The sequence below is a fragment of the Artibeus jamaicensis genome, unplaced genomic scaffold (assembly GCF_021234435.1).
Source record: "Artibeus jamaicensis isolate MK-2021 breed Jamaican fruit bat unplaced genomic scaffold, CSHL_Jam_final contig_391, whole genome shotgun sequence".
Taxonomy (NCBI): Eukaryota; Metazoa; Chordata; class Mammalia; order Chiroptera; family Phyllostomidae; genus Artibeus; species Artibeus jamaicensis.
In genome coordinates this window covers 15,625,158-15,647,536 of record NW_026521814.1, presented here as the reverse complement: position 1 = coordinate 15,647,536, position 22,379 = coordinate 15,625,158, and the positions used below count along the sequence as shown (strand labels likewise).

The 22,379-nt window shown below is 39.3% G+C and overlaps 1 protein-coding gene across 1 annotated transcript in view; it reads left to right on the top strand.

Annotated features, from left to right (window-relative positions):
* Positions 1-22,379, top strand: part of TTN (titin) — a 270,276-nt gene that overhangs the window by 87,327 nt on the left and 160,570 nt on the right. The window contains exons 77-104 of the mRNA XM_053665080.1: positions 393-674; positions 1,136-1,414; positions 1,531-1,812; positions 1,954-2,232; positions 2,326-2,613; positions 7,122-7,403; positions 7,519-7,797; positions 8,008-8,295; positions 8,406-8,684; positions 8,795-9,073; positions 9,163-9,441; positions 10,036-10,323; positions 10,471-10,758; positions 11,156-11,446; positions 13,480-13,767; positions 14,343-14,435; positions 14,553-14,838; positions 15,651-15,834; positions 16,041-16,130; positions 16,230-16,497; positions 16,601-16,861; positions 18,917-19,126; positions 19,332-19,409; positions 19,511-19,537; positions 19,944-20,003; positions 20,306-20,389; positions 20,837-20,911; positions 21,893-21,946. Coding sequence (XP_053521055.1) covers positions 393-674; positions 1,136-1,414; positions 1,531-1,812; positions 1,954-2,232; positions 2,326-2,613; positions 7,122-7,403; positions 7,519-7,797; positions 8,008-8,295; positions 8,406-8,684; positions 8,795-9,073; positions 9,163-9,441; positions 10,036-10,323; positions 10,471-10,758; positions 11,156-11,446; positions 13,480-13,767; positions 14,343-14,435; positions 14,553-14,838; positions 15,651-15,834; positions 16,041-16,130; positions 16,230-16,497; positions 16,601-16,861; positions 18,917-19,126; positions 19,332-19,409; positions 19,511-19,537; positions 19,944-20,003; positions 20,306-20,389; positions 20,837-20,911; positions 21,893-21,946 — 6,021 coding nt within the window. The remainder of the gene's footprint in view (positions 1-392; positions 675-1,135; positions 1,415-1,530; positions 1,813-1,953; positions 2,233-2,325; positions 2,614-7,121; positions 7,404-7,518; positions 7,798-8,007; positions 8,296-8,405; positions 8,685-8,794; positions 9,074-9,162; positions 9,442-10,035; positions 10,324-10,470; positions 10,759-11,155; positions 11,447-13,479; positions 13,768-14,342; positions 14,436-14,552; positions 14,839-15,650; positions 15,835-16,040; positions 16,131-16,229; positions 16,498-16,600; positions 16,862-18,916; positions 19,127-19,331; positions 19,410-19,510; positions 19,538-19,943; positions 20,004-20,305; positions 20,390-20,836; positions 20,912-21,892; positions 21,947-22,379) is intronic.

Genomic DNA, 22,379 nt, shown 5'->3' with positions numbered 1-22,379 from the left:
AAGTTCTGTTTTCTCTTTATATTGTTACTTAAGTTAGTGTGTAAGTGTAATCTGATCGAAAAGTATTGTTCAACTGAAATGTGTTAAATGTTGTTTCAACTCTCCATTCTCTTTTTCTGTTCTTTTCTGTTATATGGCATTCTGATTTATCATTACTAAATTTTAACCAAGTGCCTCTATAATACATTAATGGGTGTGTTTCAGCTTATGTATTCAAACTACAGAATAAACTTATCCATATAATTCTCTTTAAAATATGAAAAGCTTATTTACTAGAAAATATCTATTTTACCACAAAATTCTCAGAAAGTATATTCTTAATAAACCAGTTTCCATAAGCACTTAACAGAATTTTCAACTATAAATGTTATTTTTTTCCTTTGATTTACTAGAACCTCCAAAGTTTGTTAAAAAACTAGAAGCTTCAAAAGTTGCAAAGCAGGGAGAATCCATCCAACTGCAATGTACAATAAGTGGTTCCCCAGAAATCAAAGTTCTGTGGTTCCGAAATGACAGTGAACTTCATGAAAGCTGGAAATACAACATGTCCTTCACTAATTCTGTGGCGTTGCTCATCATCAATGAAGCCAGTGCCGAGGACAGTGGAGACTACATCTGCGAAGCTCACAACGGTGTTGGTGACGCCAGCTGCAGTACAGCCTTGACTGTGAAAGGTTAGACACACTGAACTTCCTTCTCTCTTCCTTCTCCTCCAACTTGGATTCCTTCTGGGTCTCATTATAAACTCCAAAGTAAAAAGCCTAGTTAAAAGTATATGCCTGTAATTCTGAAACTAGTTTTTATTTATGTTAGCATATTGTTAATATGGTCACACCAGTCTTTTTTTTTTACTTAATTTTATTGCAGATACCACTTTTATTTATTTTTAAGTCTATTTTTATTGTTTCTTTCATTACCATTTATCTCCCTTATACCCTCTTCCACCTTCACCCACCTCCCTCCCCACCACGATCGCCACACTGTTGTTTGTGTCCATGAGGCCTTTTCCTTTTTGTTCAATCCCTCCACCCCCAAGCCCCCAGAACTGTCAGCCTTAATGATTGCAGATTCTAATTTTTTTCCTTTTTAGTAAGCAAATATTCTCATTGTTTATCTTCTTTTTTTCCTCTGGTAGCACCTCCTGTTTTTACTCAGAAGCCATCTCCTGTAGGCGCCCTTAAAGGGTCTGATGTCATCTTACAATGTGAAATTTCGGGAACGCCCCCATTTGAAGTGGTATGGGTTAAAGATCGAAAGCAAGTTCGAAGCAGCAAGAAATTTAAAATTACTTCAAAAAATTTTGACACAAGTCTTCATATCCTTAATCTTGAAGACTCTGATGTAGGAGAATATCACTGCAAAGCTACCAACGAGGTGGGAACTGACACCTGTGCTTGCACTGTCAAGTTCAAAGGTTTGTACATAGGGGCACAAACATACATGTCTCTTCCTTTAATCTTTTCCTGTTTGGCCAATAACATACGTGGGTGTGATTCTCATTTTTTCCTAACCACAAATTTATTTTGTCAGAACCTCCACGATTTGTGAAAAAGCTAAGTGACACCTCAACCCTTGTGGGGGATGCTGTGGAGTTACGGGCTGTGGTGGAAGGCTTCCAGCCCATTTCTGTGGTCTGGCTGAAAGATAAAGGTGAAGTCATCAGAGAGAGTGAAAACACAAGGATTTCCTTTACTGATAACGTTGCCACCCTCCAACTTGGTAGACCAGAAGCGTCTAATTCTGGAAAATATGTGTGCCAAATCAAAAATGATGCTGGAATGAGAGAATGTTCAGCAGTCTTGACTGTACTAGGTTAGTAACAAAGTACAGCCTGAGAGAAAAAAAATCAAATTCATTGACCCTTGTCTGCAAATATTACTCTTACCTCATGTTGATTATACTCTTAGTTCAGAAGGTGGCTTTGTTTTCAATGTAACATATTTCTTCCTTCAGAACCAGCCAGAATCATAGAGAAGCCAGAACCCATGACTGTCACTACTGGAAATCCTTTTGCATTGGAGTGTGTAGTGGCCGGGACTCCGGAACTTTCAACCAAGTGGTTCAAAGATGGAAGAGAATTATCTGCAGACAGCAAACACCACATGACGTTCATCAACAAAGTGGCTTCGCTGAAGATCCCCTGTGCAGAAATGAGTGACAAGGGCTTATACAGCTTTGAAGTGAAGAACAGTGTTGGTAAAAGTAACTGCACTGTATCCGTTCATGTTTCCGGTAAGTAGTATGAAGTTTTATGAATATAGTCTTTTTCCCCGGGGAAAAAAATAAAGCTCTTCTGTGAACACAAAACTGCCCTTCCCCACCTAGATCGAGTTGTGCCTCCTTCCTTCATCCGCAAGCTGAAAGACACGAGTGTGGTGCTGGGAGCCTCGGCGGTCTTGGAGTGCCGAGTCTCTGGCTCGGCCCCCATCTCGGTCAGCTGGTTTCAGGATGGAAACGAGATTGTTAGTGGGCCTAAATGCCAGTGCAGCTTTTCAGAAAACGTCTGCATTTTGAAGCTGAGCTTCCTGGAGCCTTCCGACACGGGCACCTACACCTGTGTGGCTGCCAACGTGGCCGGTTCTGACGAATGCTCGGCAGTGCTGACTGTGCAAGGTCAGTTGCAAGGAGCAGGCTGCTGCTTCTCTCAGTCTCTTCCACGTGGCTCGGTGCCGGCCTGGCATGCAATTTCTTTGTTTGGTCTTCATTTTTAGTCTTGGCTCCCTTTTCTTCAAGTAGCAAAAGCACTTCTCACTCGAATTTCTTTCTTTCTCTTGATCTTTCCCTCCCTCTGGGGTATTCTAGAACCACCATCTTTTGAACAAATCCCCGATTCAGTGGAAGTTTTACCTGGAATGAGCCTCACATTCACCTGTGTCATTAGAGGCACCCCTCCTTTCAGTGTCAAATGGTTTAAAGGCAGCAGGGAACTGGTGTCAGGGGAGTCATGCACCGTCTCTCTGGAAGATTCTGTCACAGAGCTGGAGTTGTTTGAGGTGGAGCCACTGCAGAGTGGAGACTATTCTTGCCTCGTTACCAATGATGCTGGCAGTGCTTCTTGTACCGCACATCTTTTTGTGAAAGGTTTGCTCTTCTCTTCAGTTCGTGTATCTTTCAAAATTTGCTAAGTCTTCATTTGAAGATGTCAACTTTACCCTCATATTTTCTCCTTATAGAACCAGCCACCTTTGTGAAGAGATTGGCTGATTTCAGTGTTGAGACAGGAAGCCCCATAGTTCTTGAGGCCACGTACACGGGCACGCCTCCCATCTCAGTGAGCTGGCTGAAGAACGAGTTCGCCATTGTACAGTCTCCGAACTGCAGTATCACTATGACAGAAAAATCTTCTATACTGGAAATTCTCGACAGCACCGTGGAGGACTATGCACAATACAGTTGCCTGATAGAAAATGAGGCTGGTCAAGATATTTCTGAAGCTCTGGTGTCTGTCTTAGGTGTGTTGACAGTTACCTCTTTTTATTGCTTTCTTCTCGTTCTTTGAAAACATCCTCTTTCAGTTAGCATGATTGATTGACTACCATTCTTTATACCTTAGAACCACCTTATTTTATTGAACCACTGGAACATGTGGAAGCAGCCATTGGAGAACCTACAACTTTACAGTGTAAAGTAGATGGAACCCCAGAAATTAGAATTTCTTGGTATAAAGAACACACAAAGCTACGATCAGCTCCTGCATATAAAATGCAATTCAGAAATAATGTTGCCTCCTTGGTAATCAACAAGGTGGACCATAGTGACGTCGGAGAGTATACATGCAAGGCAGAAAACAGCGTGGGGGCCATCGCTTCTTCAGCTGTGCTTGTTATCAAAGGTGATGATGGTTTTGCTTAAGAAGTTTTGCTGTGTGTTGACAGATCCATTTTCTTAAAAATATCAAAATTTTAATGGACTGAAATATGTTGTAGATATTTTCTCTCTTGTAAATAAGGTTTATCTGTAACTTCTTACAGAGCGCAAACTTCCACCTACTTTTGCAAGAAAACTGAAGGATGTTCATGAGACTCTAGGCTTCCCAGTTGCATTTGAATGTCGCATCAACGGCTCAGAACCTCTTCAAGTGTCTTGGTACAAAGATGGGGTGCTTTTGAAAGATGATTCTAATTTGCAAACATCTTTTGTTCATAATGTAGCAACTCTTCAGATTTTGCAAACTGACCAGAGTCACGTTGGTCAGTACAATTGTTCAGCTTCAAATCCTCTTGGGACTGCCTCTTCCAGTGCAAAGCTCATTCTCTCAGGTGAGTAGCCCATCACATTACCCTCTTCATTCTAAAGCAGCTTCACTGCTCTGGGCCATTCAACTCTGGTGCCACTTTGCTCCTGCTCCATGTCTGGGAGCATGAAAACTGATGTCACCATGTTGATCTTCATTCTTTTCAGAGCATGAAGTGCCTCCTTTCTTTGATCTAAAGCCTGTATCAGTAGATCTTGCTCTTGGAGAAAGTGGTTCTTTTAAATGTCATGTAACTGGCACTGCACCAATCAAAATCACTTGGGCCAAAGATAACCGAGAGATTCGCCCTGGAGGCAACTACAAGATGACTCTGGTTGAAAATACTGCCACTCTGACAGTTCTCAAAGTAGGCAAAGGCGACGCTGGGCAGTACACCTGCTACGCAAGCAATGTTGCTGGAAAAGACTCTTGTTCTGCTCATCTGGGTGTACAAGGTACTTGTCTAAGTAGCAAGGTCTCTCCCCCAGTTTCAGTATCTTACACTGTAAGAGGAAGGATGTGCTTCAGAGTTATGTTTAGGAGCATGACCTAGTAATTACAAGTGATCACATGGATCCAGAGCCTTTCAAATAAGGTCAAGTTTTCATTTTTTTTTTCAACTACAGTTGAACTGAAAGTCCATTTTTGAAAGCCAAAAATAGATATCAGCGAGAGAGTGGACCAAAACTTTTCACAGAATTGCATGAAAATCCAAGTGTGAAGGAAGTTATCTTAGAACAAAAATAGCTATCTCAAATGGCTTATTTTCCACAGCAGCTTTAAATGAATGGATTTTGTCCCTCTAAGGGACAGCAGAGGCCCAAGCTCTCAAGCCCTTCAAGAAGAGTCCAGATTAATTATGTCAATATCTTTTCCTCCATTAGCCCCACTTAAGTAATTGTGAAAGCTGGCGGGGGAGGGGGCAGCATATCAATATCTGACATTGTGGAGGACAACCATTCCCTTCTGCAGCATGTTCCTGGCTGCTATTGTCAAGAAGTTAAGTACTTAACTCAGTGGGCTTCTGGTCAACCCATTAGAGCATCATTAAAGATTTTTGTGGTAGTGTTTATGAATACCCCGAAATTAAAATAGAATTAGATTCAGCAGCCCACTTGCTCTATGGCATATCACTAACCATCTTTATCTCCCTAAGCTTAAATATTTTGCTTCAGTTAGTGAAGAAAACATTACTCTCCTAACTTCAAAGGAAAATTATAAAGGTTAAAGAAATATCTAAAGCCTATAAGAGAAAGTGGTATTTTAAAAATATTAAAATAGCTGACCCAGTTCTGCTATTCTGATTCATCATGGCACATAACAGATATCTTTACAACCATAGGAAATAGACAGTCCTCCACTGATTCACATACAGAAAGTAATCAAATTGTCTTATCGCCTGTGAACCTCAGAGTACCTCCACCAACAGATACACACTCTGCCTCTGATCCTGCAATAGAAAAGTGATTTTTTTGCTGAAAAGAGGGTTGCACAATAGGACTTCATGTCTTTTCCTCCTTCCTTTTGCAATAATATTTGATATGGGTGGTCGCAAAAATAAACATATTTAAAAGCCTCTCTGTTTGACAGAGATCCCTCTTTTTACTTCGTCTTGAGTTATGTGTGTGTTTTCCATCCCTTATCTTGTGTTTTCCCTCTTGGTCCTGTAGAACCACCCAGGTTCATTAAAAAGCTAGAACCCTCAAGAGTTGTGAAACAGGATGAGCACACAAGATACGAATGTAAAATAGGAGGGTCTCCAGAAATCAGAGTGTTGTGGTACAAAGATGAAACTGAAATCCAAGAGAGCAGTAAATTCCGAATGTCATTCCTGGACTCGGTGGCGGTGTTGGAAGCGTACCACCTCAGTGTTGAAGACAGCGGTGACTACACCTGTGAGGCCCGCAATGCAGCAGGCAGCGCAAGCAGTAGCACCTCCTTAAAGGTTAAAGGTCAGCTCTCACTCTGCCTTCGTGGTTTCCACATTAGCCTCCCCTCTAGTTGTCCTCGTAATACCCTACTGGACTCTCCATTGATATCTTAACATTTTTAAAGGCCCCAATACAAAATTGAAATTGATGTTTTCTCTACAATGGAATGGAAAACTGATTCTTAATTGTAACTATATTCTTGCAGAATACCTGCTAATTTTCCTTTCTTCCCCCCAACTTAATTATCTTCCAACTTCAGAACCACCCATTTTCCGCAAAAAGCCTCATCCCATTGAGATGCTGAAAGGAACCGACGTTCATCTTGAATGTGAGCTGCAGGGTACTCCCCCATTTCAAGTTTCTTGGTATAAAGACAAGAGAGAACTTAGAAGTGGCAAGAAGTACAAGATAATGTCTGAGAACTTCCTTACAAGTATTCACATACTGAGCGTGGACACCGCAGACGTTGGGGAATATCAGTGTAAAGCCACGAATGATGTAGGGAGTGACACTTGTGTTGCTTCTATCACTCTGAAAGGTTAGAGTGACTTCATTCTCTTCTGCACTCTTTTCCTTCTAATATTAGTGCTCTGTTGGCCCCTTGGCTGTTGCCCAGTTCTTTATCACTAGTTGTCTCTTCTACTTTTCCTTTTCTTCCTTCCCAAATCTTTTTGCTTAGGGTGCATCCTATTTTTAAATCCTACCAAGTACCCTTTTAGGCATGTTTTCCAATGGGTTTTGATTGGATTTAAAAGGCTGGAGATGACAATACATTCCATTCTTTCTGTTTACTACAAATTCGAATGTATCCCTGTTGCCATTCACCAAAAATGCCTCTTGTTTAACATAACTGAAACAACATATTATTGCTACTTGGATTCCTAGGATTCATGATTTAAAGGAAATACTATTAGGCCCACCCATTTTAAATCTATTATATGCTGCTTTTTCACCAGCACCACCAAGATTTGTGAAGAAGCTCAGTGACATTTCCACCATCGTTGGTGAAGAAGTACAGCTGCAGACGACTATTGAAGGCGCTGAGCCAATTTCCGTGGTGTGGTTCAAAGACAAGGGGGAGATTGTTAGAGAAAGTGAAAACATATGGATTTCTTACTCAGAAAATACTGCAACCCTACAGTTTTCAAGGACAGAAACTGCCAATGCTGGGAAGTACACCTGTCAGATCAAAAACGATGCTGGAACGCAAGAGTGCTTTGCCACACTGTCTGTTCTCGGTGAGTGCGAGTAGGATGTGATTATGAACACAAGGCATACACTTACCAGTGTGTGCATTTCTTTTCATTTTTCAATTTGATTTTAAAATTTGGATGCAATTTTATCTCACTTTAGAGCCTGCAGCAATTGTGGAAAAGCCAGCATCCATAAACGTCACCTCAGGAGACACCTGTACCTTGGAGTGTGTTGTCACTGGCACACCCGAACTCAGCACTAAGTGGTTTAAGGATAGAAAAGAACTGACAAGTGACAGCAAATACAAAATCAGTTTCTTCAACAAAGTATCTGGCCTTAAGATTATCAACGCAGCACCCAGCGACAGTGGAGTATACAGTTTTGAGGTGCAAAACCCTGTTGGCAAAGACAGCTGCACAGTCTCAGTTCAAGTTTCAGGTTGGTTGGTTGGGCTTTTGTTTCAATGTTATTATAATGTTGTTCCTTGCCCATCGATCCTTATGAATGGTATGAACCTATAGGGAATTTTTTGATACTCTCATAAAAGATCCAAATAAATCTAGGTACGTTCCATCAAAAAGACAGTAATTATTTTCAAATCATTGCATAACTCTTGTCTCTGGCTTATTTAACTCTTATCACACATAGACCGAACCATTCCACCTTCATTCACAAGAAAATTGAAAGAAACTAATGGTCTCTCCGGTTCCTCGGTTGTCATGGAGTGCAAAGTCTACGGGTCACCCCCAATTGCTGTCTCCTGGTTCCACGAGGGGAATGAGATCAGCAGTGGAAGGAAGTACCAGACCACCCTGACAGATAACACCTGTGCTTTAACCGTGAACATGCTGGAGGAGTCGGACGCCGGTGAATACACATGTGTAGCTACTAATGTGGCTGGTTCTGACGAATGCAGTGCTCCCTTGATTGTGAGAGGTCAGTTACAAATACAGTAAAATAGGATCGCATTTCATGATTTCTAAGCCATTTCATCATTGCACATCAAAAATATTAATTTTTTCTGCTGTGTGCTTTTTTTTGTTTAGAACCACCATCCTTTGTTCAGAAGCCTGATGCCATGGATGTCTTAACAGGAGCCAATGTAACTTTCACAAGCATCATAAAAGGAACCCCTCCTTTCAGGGTCAGCTGGTTCAAGGGCAGCAGCGAGCTAGTTCCCGGGGACAGATGTAATGTATCTTTGGAAGACTCAGTTGCTGAACTGGAGCTGTTTGATGTAGATACATCACAAAGTGGAGAATACACCTGCATAGTTAGTAATGAAGCGGGCAAAGCTTCTTGTACGACACATCTCTCTGTCAAAGGTATGTTTGACTGCTATTCCAGACATTTACAATTAACGTACATGACCTCAGAGATGTGCCTGTATCTGTGTGTATATGTGTCTGATTTCATGTTTCCCATTTGCTTATAGCTCCAGCTAAATTTGTGAAGAGGCTCAACGATTACAGCATAGAGAAAGGAAAATCCCTGATCCTGGAGGGTGCATACACTGGAACTCCTCCCATTTCAGTTACATGGAAGAAAAATGGCGTAAATGTACCTCCTTCTCAGAGGTGTAATATAACCACAACTGAAAAATCTTCAATCCTGGAAATCCCAAGTACCACAGTAGAGGATGCAGGGCAATACAACTGCTACATTGAAAATGCTTCTGGAAAAGATTCCTGTTCAGCACAAATACTGATCCTAGGTTTGTTCTGACTGTATCTTCCTATCTTTATCTATAAATTACCATTCTGGCCTGTCTCCTTCATGACTCATTCTCTCTCTTGCCTATAGAACCACCGTATTTTGTCAAGCAGCTGGAGCCTGTTAAGGTGACTGTTGGAGATTCTGCCTCTTTACAATGCCAGCTTGCTGGGACCCCTGAAATTGCTGTATCCTGGTATAAAGGAGATACAAAGTTGAGACCCACAGCCACCTGCAAAATGCATTTTAGGAACAACGTTGCTACACTGGTTTTCAACCAGGTTGACAGTCGCGACAGTGGAGAATATATCTGCAGAGCTGAAAACAGTGTGGGAGAAGTTTCTTCATCCACCTTCCTTACTGTCCAAGGTGATTGCAATATTTCAGAAGGGAATGAATTTGTATTTCTTTTGAACAAGATTTAAAATATCTGGTGAAGGCCTTCTTTTTAGGAATTCTTTCCAAGTGCAAAATTTTCTGCTTAAGTCATTCCATCTATAATTAGTGGCTTATGTCTTTCTATTGCCTTTACAGAGAGAGATAAGATGACTAAATCTTCAGTTGGAAGGATCATGTAATCCTTTGTCTCTATAATTAATTCTTTTAGAAAAATGAGTGACTATATTTTAAAAATTCTGCCCTATGAGTCTGTCACTCAAATTGCTGGAAGGCAGTCTTGAAAAGGAGAACATGCTGCCTACCTGGAGGTGTACCTAAGCCAATCACTTGTCTATGGACTTATATATCTTTGCACCTACTGTGCATTAGGCTGGCCTGAGAGTGACACTTTTGCTTCAAATTTTCCAGATTTTTCTTTGTGTTCAAGTTTATTCAAGAGATTTTAATACCTTCTGATGCTTTTATAGAAGTACCATTATCTAGGAAAGAATAACTGTGGGAAGGGTAACCAGTGAATTTAAAATGTCCAGAAGTGTTTTTATTAACTTGATTCTGTTCCCACAGAGCAAAAATTTCCACCGTCATTTTCTCGACAATTGAGAGATGTTCAAGAAACAGTTGGACTCCCTGTTGTGTTCGAGTGTACCGTAAGCGGGTCTGAGCCCATCTCAGTGTCCTGGCATAAAGATGGCAAGCCATTGAAAGATGACCCAAATGTACAAACATCGTTCTTAGATAATGTAGCCACTCTCAACATTTTTAAGACAGATCGGAGACTTGCGGGCCAATATTCTTGCACAGCTACGAATCCTTTAGGGTCTGCTTCTTCCAGTGCCAAACTCATCCTCACAGGTTTGTGGATTCTTAAACTTCTTTTTGTTTCCATAATTAAAACCTTTGTAATCAAATATAAAACTAGGGAGAAAGCATCGTGGTTTCTGTAAACTGAGATGGTCCAGGAAGGGAGTCTGAACCCCTGTCTTTCTTCTGTCCTCTTAGAGGGGAAGAACCCACCCTTCTTCGACATCAGCATTACCCCTGTGGATGCTGTGGTGGGAGACAGTGCAGACTTTGAGTGCCATGTTACGGGGACACAACCAATAAAGGTCAGCTGGGCCAAAGACAACCGAGAGATACGAAGCGGCGGCAACTACCAGATTAGTTATCTGGAAAACACTGCGCACCTGACAATTCTGAAAGTAGACAAGGGAGACTCTGGGCAGTACACCTGCCATGCGGTGAATGAGGTCGGGAAGGACTCCTGCACAGCTCGACTTAACATAAAAGGTACCGCTTGTTTTGCATGTGGTCTGACAGACTGCCATTGTTTTATATTCTATACTGAGGGTGCAGTTTTTATTAGGAACAAGTAAAGTTTAGTACATATTTTTAGACAAATGGCATGGAAATGATTAAAAGACCAATCTCTTTTTTTTTTTTCTACAATTATCTGGTTCTGGAAATGGTCATTAGTGATCATTGTTATTTCTCCCTTATGTCAGCTAACAGTTTAGAGTAAGCTTTGGAAGGAGGCTGAAATATTTCAGAACACACCCTGATACTCTGTATTCAGTTGGTCAGCATTAACTTTTTTATAAAAAATAGGACTCCTTTTCTTTCGAAAAACCTCATATTAACAACTGCTTCTGGATTCCACTTCTTATATCCTTGCAATTTCCTACAGAGCGGCTCATCCCACCAAGTTTCACGAAAAAGCTCTCGGAGACAGTAGAAGAAACAGAAGGGAACGCTTTCAAACTCGAGGGCCGCGTTGCTGGCTCCCAGCCTATAACCGTTTCTTGGTACAAGAATAACATCGAGATACATCCAACTTCTAACTGTGACATCACATTCAAGAACAACGTACTGCTGCTGCAAGTCAAGAAAGCGGGCACTGGCGATGCTGGTTTGTACACATGCAAGGTGTCAAATGATGCAGGCTCTGCTCTGTGTACGTCCTCAGTCGTCATCAAAGGTCAGTTCTCTTCACGTCCCCCCGCTGTGTGTTTCCTCCCTTCACTGCCTGTGAGACAGTCACTGCATTGCCTCTGACACATGCATTTCTTCCTCGACTCTGTGGACCAAGTTATAGTGGGTGTAAATATACATTATTTAACTGGCCTACTGTAGTTCCATCTATTTCCTTAAAATGTATATTATTTATAATTTATGTACGTGGCTCAGCTAAGTAGGTGTTGTATAATAGACTAAAAATCTTCGCTAGTAAATCGCATCCCGAAATTCTCTCAGGCAGTGAGAACTCTAAGTCTACTTTGTAATCCATGCAAACATGACATATGCATTTTTATGAAGCACATTTATTTTGATATATTTAACAGTTTTTACAATTGAGTATTGCATTAGCTTTGCTTATTTTAAGTTATAGCACATTCCTTTTTAAAAGTATATTTCTACAGGATTATTGTTTGACATATATTATCTAACTCTTTTAGCCTGAAAATGAACATTAATCACAGATAAAAGAGTAAATTTGCTTAAAAAGAAAAAATAGATGAGTGAAATGATACTACTGCATACAATTATAGAAGATGTATTTAAATACATAGTCATAGTCATAGCTTGAGCAAAGAAATAGATTGTATTGTTTAAGGGGATCATCTCAATCTGATCCTCTGACCATAATGGATTCACCCTGATGATTATGATGCAGATTCATCAAAACCATGTTAGGCCGTGGGAGGAGGGGTGGAAGCATTAAGGGGAAAAAAAGGAGAAAAAAACCCCATGGACATGGATAACAGTGTGGTGATTGCCAGGGGGAGGTGGACAAGGGTGTGGGGTGAATAAATGGTGAGGGAAGGAGACTTGACTTGGGGTGGTAAACACACAATACAGTGTACAGATGATGTGTTGTAGAATTGTGCACCCAAAACCTCTAATATTTTGTTAACCAGTGTCACCCCAAAACATTCAATTAAAAACTTTTTACAAATTAACCTCCTAAAAATAGCTTAGAATTGAGTACCAACTCTGGTGATATACTTGGCCATATCAGGGTACACAGATGATAGGTTAATATCACTAATAGCCTATTGTCAATGAGTTGTTTTCTTTTGAGTTATCTTAAATCTCAAATTTTATCACTCATTTAATAGGATTTAAGTTCATTTAGTTTTAAAACATCATTAGTAAGATGAAAAATATGTGTTTGGCAGTGGCTTGTATTCATGATTTAGATTACTGATGCTTTTGCCATTAAGTGGATAAAACTTTCTATAGAATTCTGAGGTCATTTAGCTACAGAATTTAAGAAAGAGTAGAATCAGAAGTTTTAGTCTTCACAGTCATGAATACTGCCTTATTTTTATATTTTTATGTGTTGGTCCCAGAACCACTACATAAAGTCTCTGCTTGGCACTGAGTTGTGCCTGGTCTTCCTACCACGTTATGTGTGTCTTCCTCGTTGGTTTTCATTTGCACACTGAGTTTCAGCTCCTAATTCCTTTTGGCAAAGGTTGAATTCTAACTACTACTACAGTTGCACTTAATAGCTAAAGATGAACATCAGAGAAAATCACATATTAAGATGTGGGCTATGGTTGCTCAAATATTGGCTTCCTTTCCCAGAGGGCAGCAAGAATTGCTCACCTAGATGAGCAGAATTCGCCAACAAGCCCTTAGATTTTAGAGTTCAGCAAAAATGCAGCTGTACCAGGTTTGAGAGGATCGATCTTGTGCGCAGAAGTTGTAATAACCAGCAATGCCATGTTTGCAAGCTCAGACAAGGCACCGATGCCTGGGTTAATAATGTATGGGCAGCATGGTATCTGTTTTTTTGCTTGTTTTTAAACATTTATTTCTTTAATTCAACAAATGTGACTATTGACGTCAGAGAGAAATCAACCAGGCACATGATTCAGTTCTGAAACCAGCGATACCTGCCAGAGACAAAAGTTCTTTCTGTTCCGAAATTTAATATTTATTTGCCTTTACATTCCTTTTATATTCCTTTTTATTTTATGTTTAAAAATGCCTTTTTAATTCCAGAGCCCAAGAAGCCACCTGTTTTTGATCGGCACCTTAGTCCAGTCACGGTGAGTGAAGGAGAATTGGTGCAGCTCAGCGGCCACGTCCAGGGTGCGGAGCCAATCAGGATCCAGTGGCTGAAGGCTGGCAAGGAAATAAAGCCCTCAGACAGATGCAGCTTCAGCTTCGCTAACGGGACGGCTGTGCTGGAACTCAAGGATGTGGCTAAAGCAGATGCAGGAGACTATGTGTGTAAAGCTTCCAATGTGGCTGGAAGTGACACTTCCAAATCCAAAGTGACTGTTAAAGGTACAGGTGCCTCAAAAGTATTATTCAGATTAAGCCTACAACTACTTTTATTCATTTGCTTTTTACAATTTAGATAAGAATGGAATTAGATTTTCAGAAACATCAATTTTGCTCATTTGCAATTTATAGCCTCCTTGTTATAACTGAAGTATTGGATGATTTAACGAAAATAACTTCAATATAAATTGTCTGAAATTTGACCAAGTTCACCATACTATTTCTTGAAACTCTTTCACCATATACAAGAGGGTAAAATTAAGTGAAATGAGGCTATAATAATGTGACATAAGGTAGCCTGGGGTCGTAGCCCTGGCAGAAATCTGCATGACAAAGCCACATCTAGAAATACAAGATTTGATACTATGAATAAAATAGCAGTTCCACTGTGACAGCTACAACTAGTTACAAAGGTATATCGAACTGCTTCATCTTCTGTAGTCCACTTTCATATGTAGTAAGTCCTAGAACACACATTTTTATCTCTGCCGAACTCCTAAAACTTCTTTTACAAAGCCCATGATTTATTACAGCTTTAAGGTAATTGTGGTAACAAAACATGTCGATGTGTTTTTTAGACAAACCAGCTGCCGCCCCAGCAGCTAAGAAAGCAGCGGTAGACGGGAAACTCTTCTTTGTGTCGGAGCCTCAGAGCATCAGAGTGGTGGAAAGTAAGTACTCATGGGAAATACATCTTCATAGCTTGTACCTCTTACTGCTGGTTTAATTTTGGAAGAACTGATTCTGGAAGATACATTTTATATTCATTTGTTTTCATTATTCTTTAGAAACCACTGCAACATTCATTGCAAAAGTCGGCGGGGATCCACTCCCTAATGTCAAATGGACGAAAGGGAAATGGAGACAACTGAACCAAGGAGGTCGCATTTCCATCCAACAGAAAGGCGATGAAGCAAAGCTCGAGATTAGAGACACCACGAAAACCGATTCCGGGTTATACCGATGTGTCGCATTTAGTAAACATGGTGAAATTGAAAGTAATGTTAACCTACAAGTGGATGAAAGGAAGAAACAAGAGAAAATTGAAGGAGATCTTAGAGCAATGCTCAAAAAGTAAGTTCAGTTCAAAAAAAACCCTGTTAATTTTCCACTCACAAAAGAGATCTCTCAAAAGGCAGGGGCCATTCCCCTCCAAGATTAGGACTGTGAAAGAACGTAAGTGCACAGACACTTTCATAGAAAAAGATAAGCAAAAATACACAAAATTTGGGCAGAAGTTAGTGGTTCATTAAGATCAAATTCTGAAAAATCATGAGAAAGTTTTGAGATTACTTTTTATTAAAACATTAAAAAATGGCTTATATAAAAATCTGTGTGTGTGTCTAGGTGTGAAGGTTTTGTTTCTATGCATGATTTCTCATGCTCTCAATCATTTTCTAGATCAGCTCTCTTAAACATTTTTTATAATTACCAATCATTTCAACACAATTTTTGTTTCAACATAGTTATTGGATTATTAAATTAATCAACATTTAATTTCCATACATTCTCCCCATTATATATGATATTTCTCCCTTATTAATGCTTTATATTGCTGTTATTATTTTTCCTTATAATTCTTTCATAAGGTTCTTCTGTTGTAAAGTTGACAAAAATGTTCTATCTTTCCTTTTTAAAGCTCTTTGATTAAATTTCTGTACTTTATAACAACGGTCCGATCATAATCCACTCCATCTCCACACTCACATTCTCTATTGTTTCAGTTAACATGATAATAAAAGTTAATGTTTCCTGAATAAAGGACAAAGAACTATTACTCTAAGAAAGAAAAACCTCATAATGACATTTATAACTGTGGAATGATGGTAGACAATTCAAAATAAGTACAAGACAGGCGATTTATGTTTCTTTCTTACTTTACTCAGGGCTCCAGCCTTAAAGAGGGGTTCTGGGGAAGAAGAAGAAATTGATATCATGGAACTTCTCAAAAATGTTGATCCAAAAGAATATGAAAAATACGCCCGCATGTATGGAATCACTGACTTCCGCGGTCTTCTTCAAGCATTTGAACTGCTAAAGCAAAGTCAAGAAGAAGAGACACACAGATTGGTATGACCTTTTGTATATTGCATCATCTTTAAAAATTCACATTTTAAACCTCTAACATATGTGTTTTAAATTTCTGGAACCCTACAGTTTTATAAGATCATTTAATACAACCTGAGCAGCATTGAGAATAGAAGCTGAATTTAATCATGTATCCCCTAATTCAAATTTTATTTTTTATGTAACATCTACCTTTTTTTTCTTCTCAGGATATTGAGGAAATAGAGAAGTCAGAGAAAGAAGAAAAGGAATTTGAAGAACTTGTATCATTTATTCAGCAAAGGCTGTCACAGACAGAGGTAAGATTAAAGATGCCGATAATAAAGAGAATATATTATTATTACTGGGAACTATAAGGGAAGGAGTGACTAACGCATTTTAATTCCTTGTTCTCCTAGCCTGTCACTCTGATCAAGGATATTGAAAATCAGACAGTTTTGAAGGATAATGATGCTGTGTTTGAAATTGACATTAAGATTAATTATCCAGAAATCAAGCTTTCATGGTACAAAGGGACTGTAAAACTGGAACCCAGTGATAAATTTGAAATAAGCATTGATGGTGATCGACATACACTCCGAGTCAAAAACTGCCAACTTAAAGACCAGGGAAATTATAGATTGGTGTGTGGCCCACACATTGCTAGTGCTAAACTAACTGTAATTGGTAAGTAGAGTTTTATTTATTTTTTAAGTCTGTGAGATTAATTGACTCTTGGGCATACCTGCCTCTGATGTTAAACAACCTGTGTATTGTGTTGTACCGGCAGAGCCTGCATGGGAACGGCACCTGCAGGACGTTACTCTGAAAGAAGGCCAGACTTGCACCATGACGTGCCAGTTTTCTGTGCCAAATGTAAAGTCTGAATGGTTCAGAAATGGCAGGATCCTTAAACCCCAAGGCAGACATAAAACAGAAGTGGAGCACAAAGTCCATAAGCTGACCATTGCAGATGTTCGAGCAGAAGACCAGGGGCAATACACCTGCAAATACGAAGACCTTGAAACTTCAGCAGAGCTCAGGATTGAAGGTGGGTGAAAGATGAGGCTGGAGTTATCACAGCTCACGTCCATGGCAGGTGGTGGGCAGGACCCCTGCCACCCCACCACCAAGCCTCTCCCGAGTGAGGGCGTGTTCTCATTCCCAACACAATTACTCATAGCATTCACTCACATCTCAAAATTCATACATCAAACAGGAAATATTCACGTTAGTGCCAATACCTTTGCACAGTTCCTTTTGACCAGAAGCAGATTTCTATCTAAACAAAGACATGTCTTTTGAACAGTTATTTCTGTTAGAGTCCATAATTCTGCTAAATTCAATAAATCTTTGCAATTCTACTAAAGCCCATAATTTTCACATCTATGATTCTGACTCCCAGAAAGAAATCTTGGAAAGCACCAGATTTCATGGCTGTATATCCAGAAGGTCTTGGCTAGGGATTATTTTGTTTGTGGAAATTAATTAGACTCTATCTGTTTGCAACTTCATAGATAAAATTAATAGAATATATGATGTATGATAAACAACTACTTTCAAAAATTATTATTGCATGTGAGGATCATATTCCAATCTATGAATCTGTCAAATAAAGTGAAATCCCAAGATTTAGGAGCATAAATATTCATGCCCTGACCCTTCGATTGCATGCATTCTCTGGTCATCTTTGGAGCATATTGGGCAGCACTTCAACTACAATGATGGCGTCTACTTCTGGTCCACTTGTTGGTGCCCATGTATAGTTGCTGAACTATGACGATATGGCTTAGACACATAAGCATTGCTACTTCTCTGACTTGCTTTATAACGAATACCAATGCCTGATTGTAAAGTTCAAAAATTCTGAAAGAGTGTTCACTTTAAAGGATCCAGTTGGAACCACGCACAGCATTTTTCAAATAGTGCATATTTTATTACGATCCTGCCCAGTAAAACTTGCCAGGGTACATATGGCATCTGAGATGTTCATGATGCTGTTATACACTGAATTGTGGACTTCTACATGAAATTTGGCAGAAGGATCCCCACTCCAGCCCATTCCCCTACTGAGCACCCATGACACGCTCAGTGGCTCAGCTCCTCCGTGTGTGCCCGTGGCTGCTTGCAAAGCAGGTTTCAGACTCAGAAATGGGTCTTCTGAAATTTAGGCAGGTTTCAGACTCAGAAATGGGTCTTCTGAAATTTAGGCGCACAGATTTCTTATTGAATTTGAAAGCATTTCATAGAGAAAGTTGTACATGTCAAACAATAAGCATTCTAGATCCTGAATAGCAAAATAATTTTACAGAAAAAAAGAATTTCAAAGGACAGTAGATTTTACAGTAAAATTAAGCTTATGTCTCCTTTATTTTGAACCTTCCATTTCACTAACATTTTTAAAGTGTGATTTTACTTTTGGATTCTAAGCACGCTTGACTATTATTGCCTTTCTGTAAACACATGAAGGACTTCCAGGGACTTCTTTATGCTTTTCTACATAGATCCTATAGGAATATAAGTATCGATGTTATTGTTTTTGTTTCTGATTCAAAGAAGTGCATCATAGTGATCCCTCACCTATCACAGGAGTTATGTTCCAGAGACCCCCGCCATAGGTGAAAATCCCAGAAGGAGCAGTGTTATATTTATTTTATCATTTATATATATTTTAAGGCTTTATAAACTCTTTCCACATTCCTATAAACCTTTCCCACTCTCTTATTAACCTTCCCCACATTCTTATAAACACTTCAGATGCTCTTAAACACTTTCTATGCTCTTAAAGCTACATAATTTTAACAACATATAAAATTCTATATGGGTGCTCACCAGTGAAGTATACAGTTGTCCCTCGCTATATCGCGGTTCACTTATTGCGGATTCACTGTATCATGGTTTTTTAAAACCTGAGATACAGTGAAGCCGCAATAAGTGAACCGTGATATAGCGAGGGACAACTGTATCTTCTTGCATATTTTCAGCATTTTTCTGCTCTTTTCCAATTGGGTAAAAAGATGGAGACTTTAGATATCTCAGGGAAGAACACTGTGAAAGAAATTTCTTCCTATATAGTCTAACTGTGACTCTCTTCGTACTTACACAGCTGAACCAATTCAGTTTACAAAGCGCATACAGAACATTGTGGTGAGTGAGCACCAGTCTGCCACCTTCGAGTGCGAGGTGTCCTTTGATGATGCCATTGTAACGTGGTACAAAGGACCAACAGAACTGACTGAGAGCCAGAAATACAACTTCAGGAACGATGGTCGCTGCCATTATATGACCATCCACAATGTGACCCCAGATGATGAAGGTAATTTAATTGACAGTGTCCCTATGAATGTGTAATTTAAGCCTTCTCTGTTCTATGTTTCTACCCTAGTTCACCCTTACACTCTGTACTTGTATAAAAGCATAGTTTTTTAGGAAAGAGAAATATGAATAATAAAATATTTATATGAAGAAGTGTTATTTATAAATTTATCAGAAGACAAGCGTTCGATGCTTCTTTTCTTTAGGTGTCTATTCAGTGATCGCGAGACTGGAGCCCAGAGGAGAGGCAAGAAGCACAGCAGAGCTGTACTTAACAACCAAAGGTCAGGAATCGGCGCCTTAAACCTGCATTGCAGTCTTTGAAACAAAATAGCCTCCTGAGGCAGTTCTAAATGTAAAAGTGTCATTTTTTTTTCTTTTGCAGAAATCAAACTTGAGATGAAGCCTCCTGGTAAGTTTTCGAAAAAATTCAATCCTTACTTACAATGCATTCAGTATAATTTTTGTAAATGAAGAAGCCAAACTCGCATGTCTAAAAGTATTATCTCTTGTTTCAGTAGAACATTTTTCAGGAAAAATAATACAAATGTTAGGCTTTGAGAGTGAGGAAAATTTAGGATAATAAGGTCTCGCTCAACTGGTATCTGGGACCATGCCGACTGGCATGGCCGTAGAACAAAAATTTTCACAGGGAATCAACTTGCCTGTGTGGATGCATATAAAACCTGCTGTACGATTTGTGTCTCTGTGTTAGGTTCGGACGCTGGAAATGCCCAATAATCAAACACATCTTCGCTGTCTAATAAATACCTGTGTTTTCAGTCCATCTGTGCTTATCATTACATGTCCCTTTCCAGATATCCCTGACTCCAGAGTTCCAATCCCAACCATGCCTATCCGAGCAGTGCCACCAGAAGGTGAGACCCAAGGCCGCAACACCTGGGCTGGGGCGACAGCAGCCACCTCAGGAAATGACCCGTGTGAATCCAGAGTAGAGAGCCAGAACAGATTCTTTCGTGTTGGGTTCTTCGGTTCTTCGATAAAAAATCAAAGCAAAACAGTGTAATAGTTATAAATATATGCTATTTTTATTTTATATGACTGATGAATTGGTGCTGTAGCACCACTGAAGTACAGAAAGCAATTCATGAGACTGTTACAATTCACACAAAACAGGAAGCCTAACCACGTAACCGATGGTGGCATTTATTTTTTTCAGAAATTCCTCCTATGGCTGTTCCTCCTGTCCCTCTATTGGTACCAACTCCTGAAGAAAAGAAGCCACCAGCAAAACGTATTGAAGGTACTGTATGTCCTCTACCTAATTGTGTTGCACTTGGGAAATGTTTAATGCAGCATGTTGGCCCTCTAGTGGTCAATGGGTTGAATTGCCTTTCAAAATGTAAGTTATTTGGTCTAAGTGTAAATGGTGTTCTTCCCTACATGAAACAAAGATGAAAATGTACACTGTTTCTATTTATGGTATCACTTTGGTTAATTCTTAATGTTTTGAAAACTTTAAGCAAGTATAAAAATCAATGAAGATGTAAGATAACCCTACATATTCTATCTCCCTTCAAAAAACCAAAATGTTTCTGTATTCTAGTCCAAGATCTCTGAAATAATTATTTTTCTATAATGGACAGAGACTCTTGTTAACATCAAAACATATTTTTAAGAATATCTTAATAAACCTCCTAGTTGCCCCAGAACATTTTGGTTATCTACATCGGACATCTTATTCTTTCAGTGACCAAAAAAGCTGTGAAGAAAGATGCCAAAAAAGTTGTCACCAAGACCAAAGAAGAGGCACCACCACCTAAAGGTATTGTAATTAATTAATCAATATACAGTCTTGCTGCTTTTCTCTTGGTTAAAAATTTGAAACCCCAAATAGGGGAGTGTGGAGGAAGGTAAGAGTTTGGATTCACAAAACGGTACCTCTTCTTTGATTCAGCCCCCAGTTTCCTGTTCTCTTTCTCAGTTTTCTTTTTTCTCCCCTGTCCCCCTGTGCCTTGTGTCTGCCATGACATCCAATGGCAACACCAGAGAATCCTCGTTATCTCTGGATAGCGATATAAAGAAGGCACTGCCCTCTGGTCCCACAGCTGGTCTTGATCATGACACGCCAATAAAAGAGGAAGGGCAGATGCAAATTTCAGCTGCTCCAGCCCAGCTCAGCCTCCTTCCTGGTTCATCTAAGGAAATATCCACATGTGCGGAGGAAAAACATCTTTTTGAAAGAGGATCAGTTCAATTGTTTGGATTTTTATTATATCCTGGAATGTTTTTAGGAAATTAGAAGAACTGAATTTAAGCAAATAGGCAAATTTATTCACCCATTTGGGTAAATTTATTTACTCATTTGACTAAGGTTAGAGTATGGTGACCTCCTAAAAGGAGGAGAGCCCAGAGGCATGGGACACCATTCACAGAGACTTTTTTCTGAGTGATCATTTGTGAAATATTATGGAATAAAAAAGGCTGAAAAAGCACGTGCATTTCCTAAACCTCACAGTTATAGGAAAAAAGAAGCATGCACTAATTCTTAACCTTAGACATAATGAATATTCTCATATTTCATCTTAATTTAAATTATTTTAAATCAATCTAAACTAGAATAAAACTTCAGATTTCCAGCATTTTCACTATAATGTGATATTGTATGGCATTTCTGGTGAGTTAAATTTGAAAATTATGAAAGCATTTGGTATATTAATAGTATATGAGTAACAAGGGTGCAGAGGCTTAGTAAACATTAAAAATGCATAATCTAAAAATAAACATGTATTTTATGTTTTTAAAGTCCCAGAAGTTGTCGAGAAGCCCCCACCTCCTACTGTCTTAATTCCAGCAAAAGGTAAACTTAAAAATTATTGCATAATTTTATTCTATTTACTTCTGAGATTGGCATCTCTGCAATGTATTCTTATGTTTACACATTGGGCTTCCAGCTTATTACAAACTTCTAGAGTTTTTTTCACTATATTAAAACTAGCATTAGAAATGGTGGCTACTTCAGATTGTTCCAATCCCAGGAAAGGAAACTCAGGCAGGTGTTCATGCAGCCCCAGTGCCATGAACAGAGAGAGGCGAAGAAGTGGTGAGAGCTAGAAGGGGGGCGGGGGCATCTCTTCTTGTTTTAATTGTAGCCTACACAAACATTTAGGATCATATTAAGTGATGTTAGGCTTTAAGTTGTTGTATAAAAGTGACTGATTTGGCTACGCAATGTTAAATATTTATCAAACTGGCTAAAGAGTCATATTCAATGGTCAAAAATGTAGTTTTAA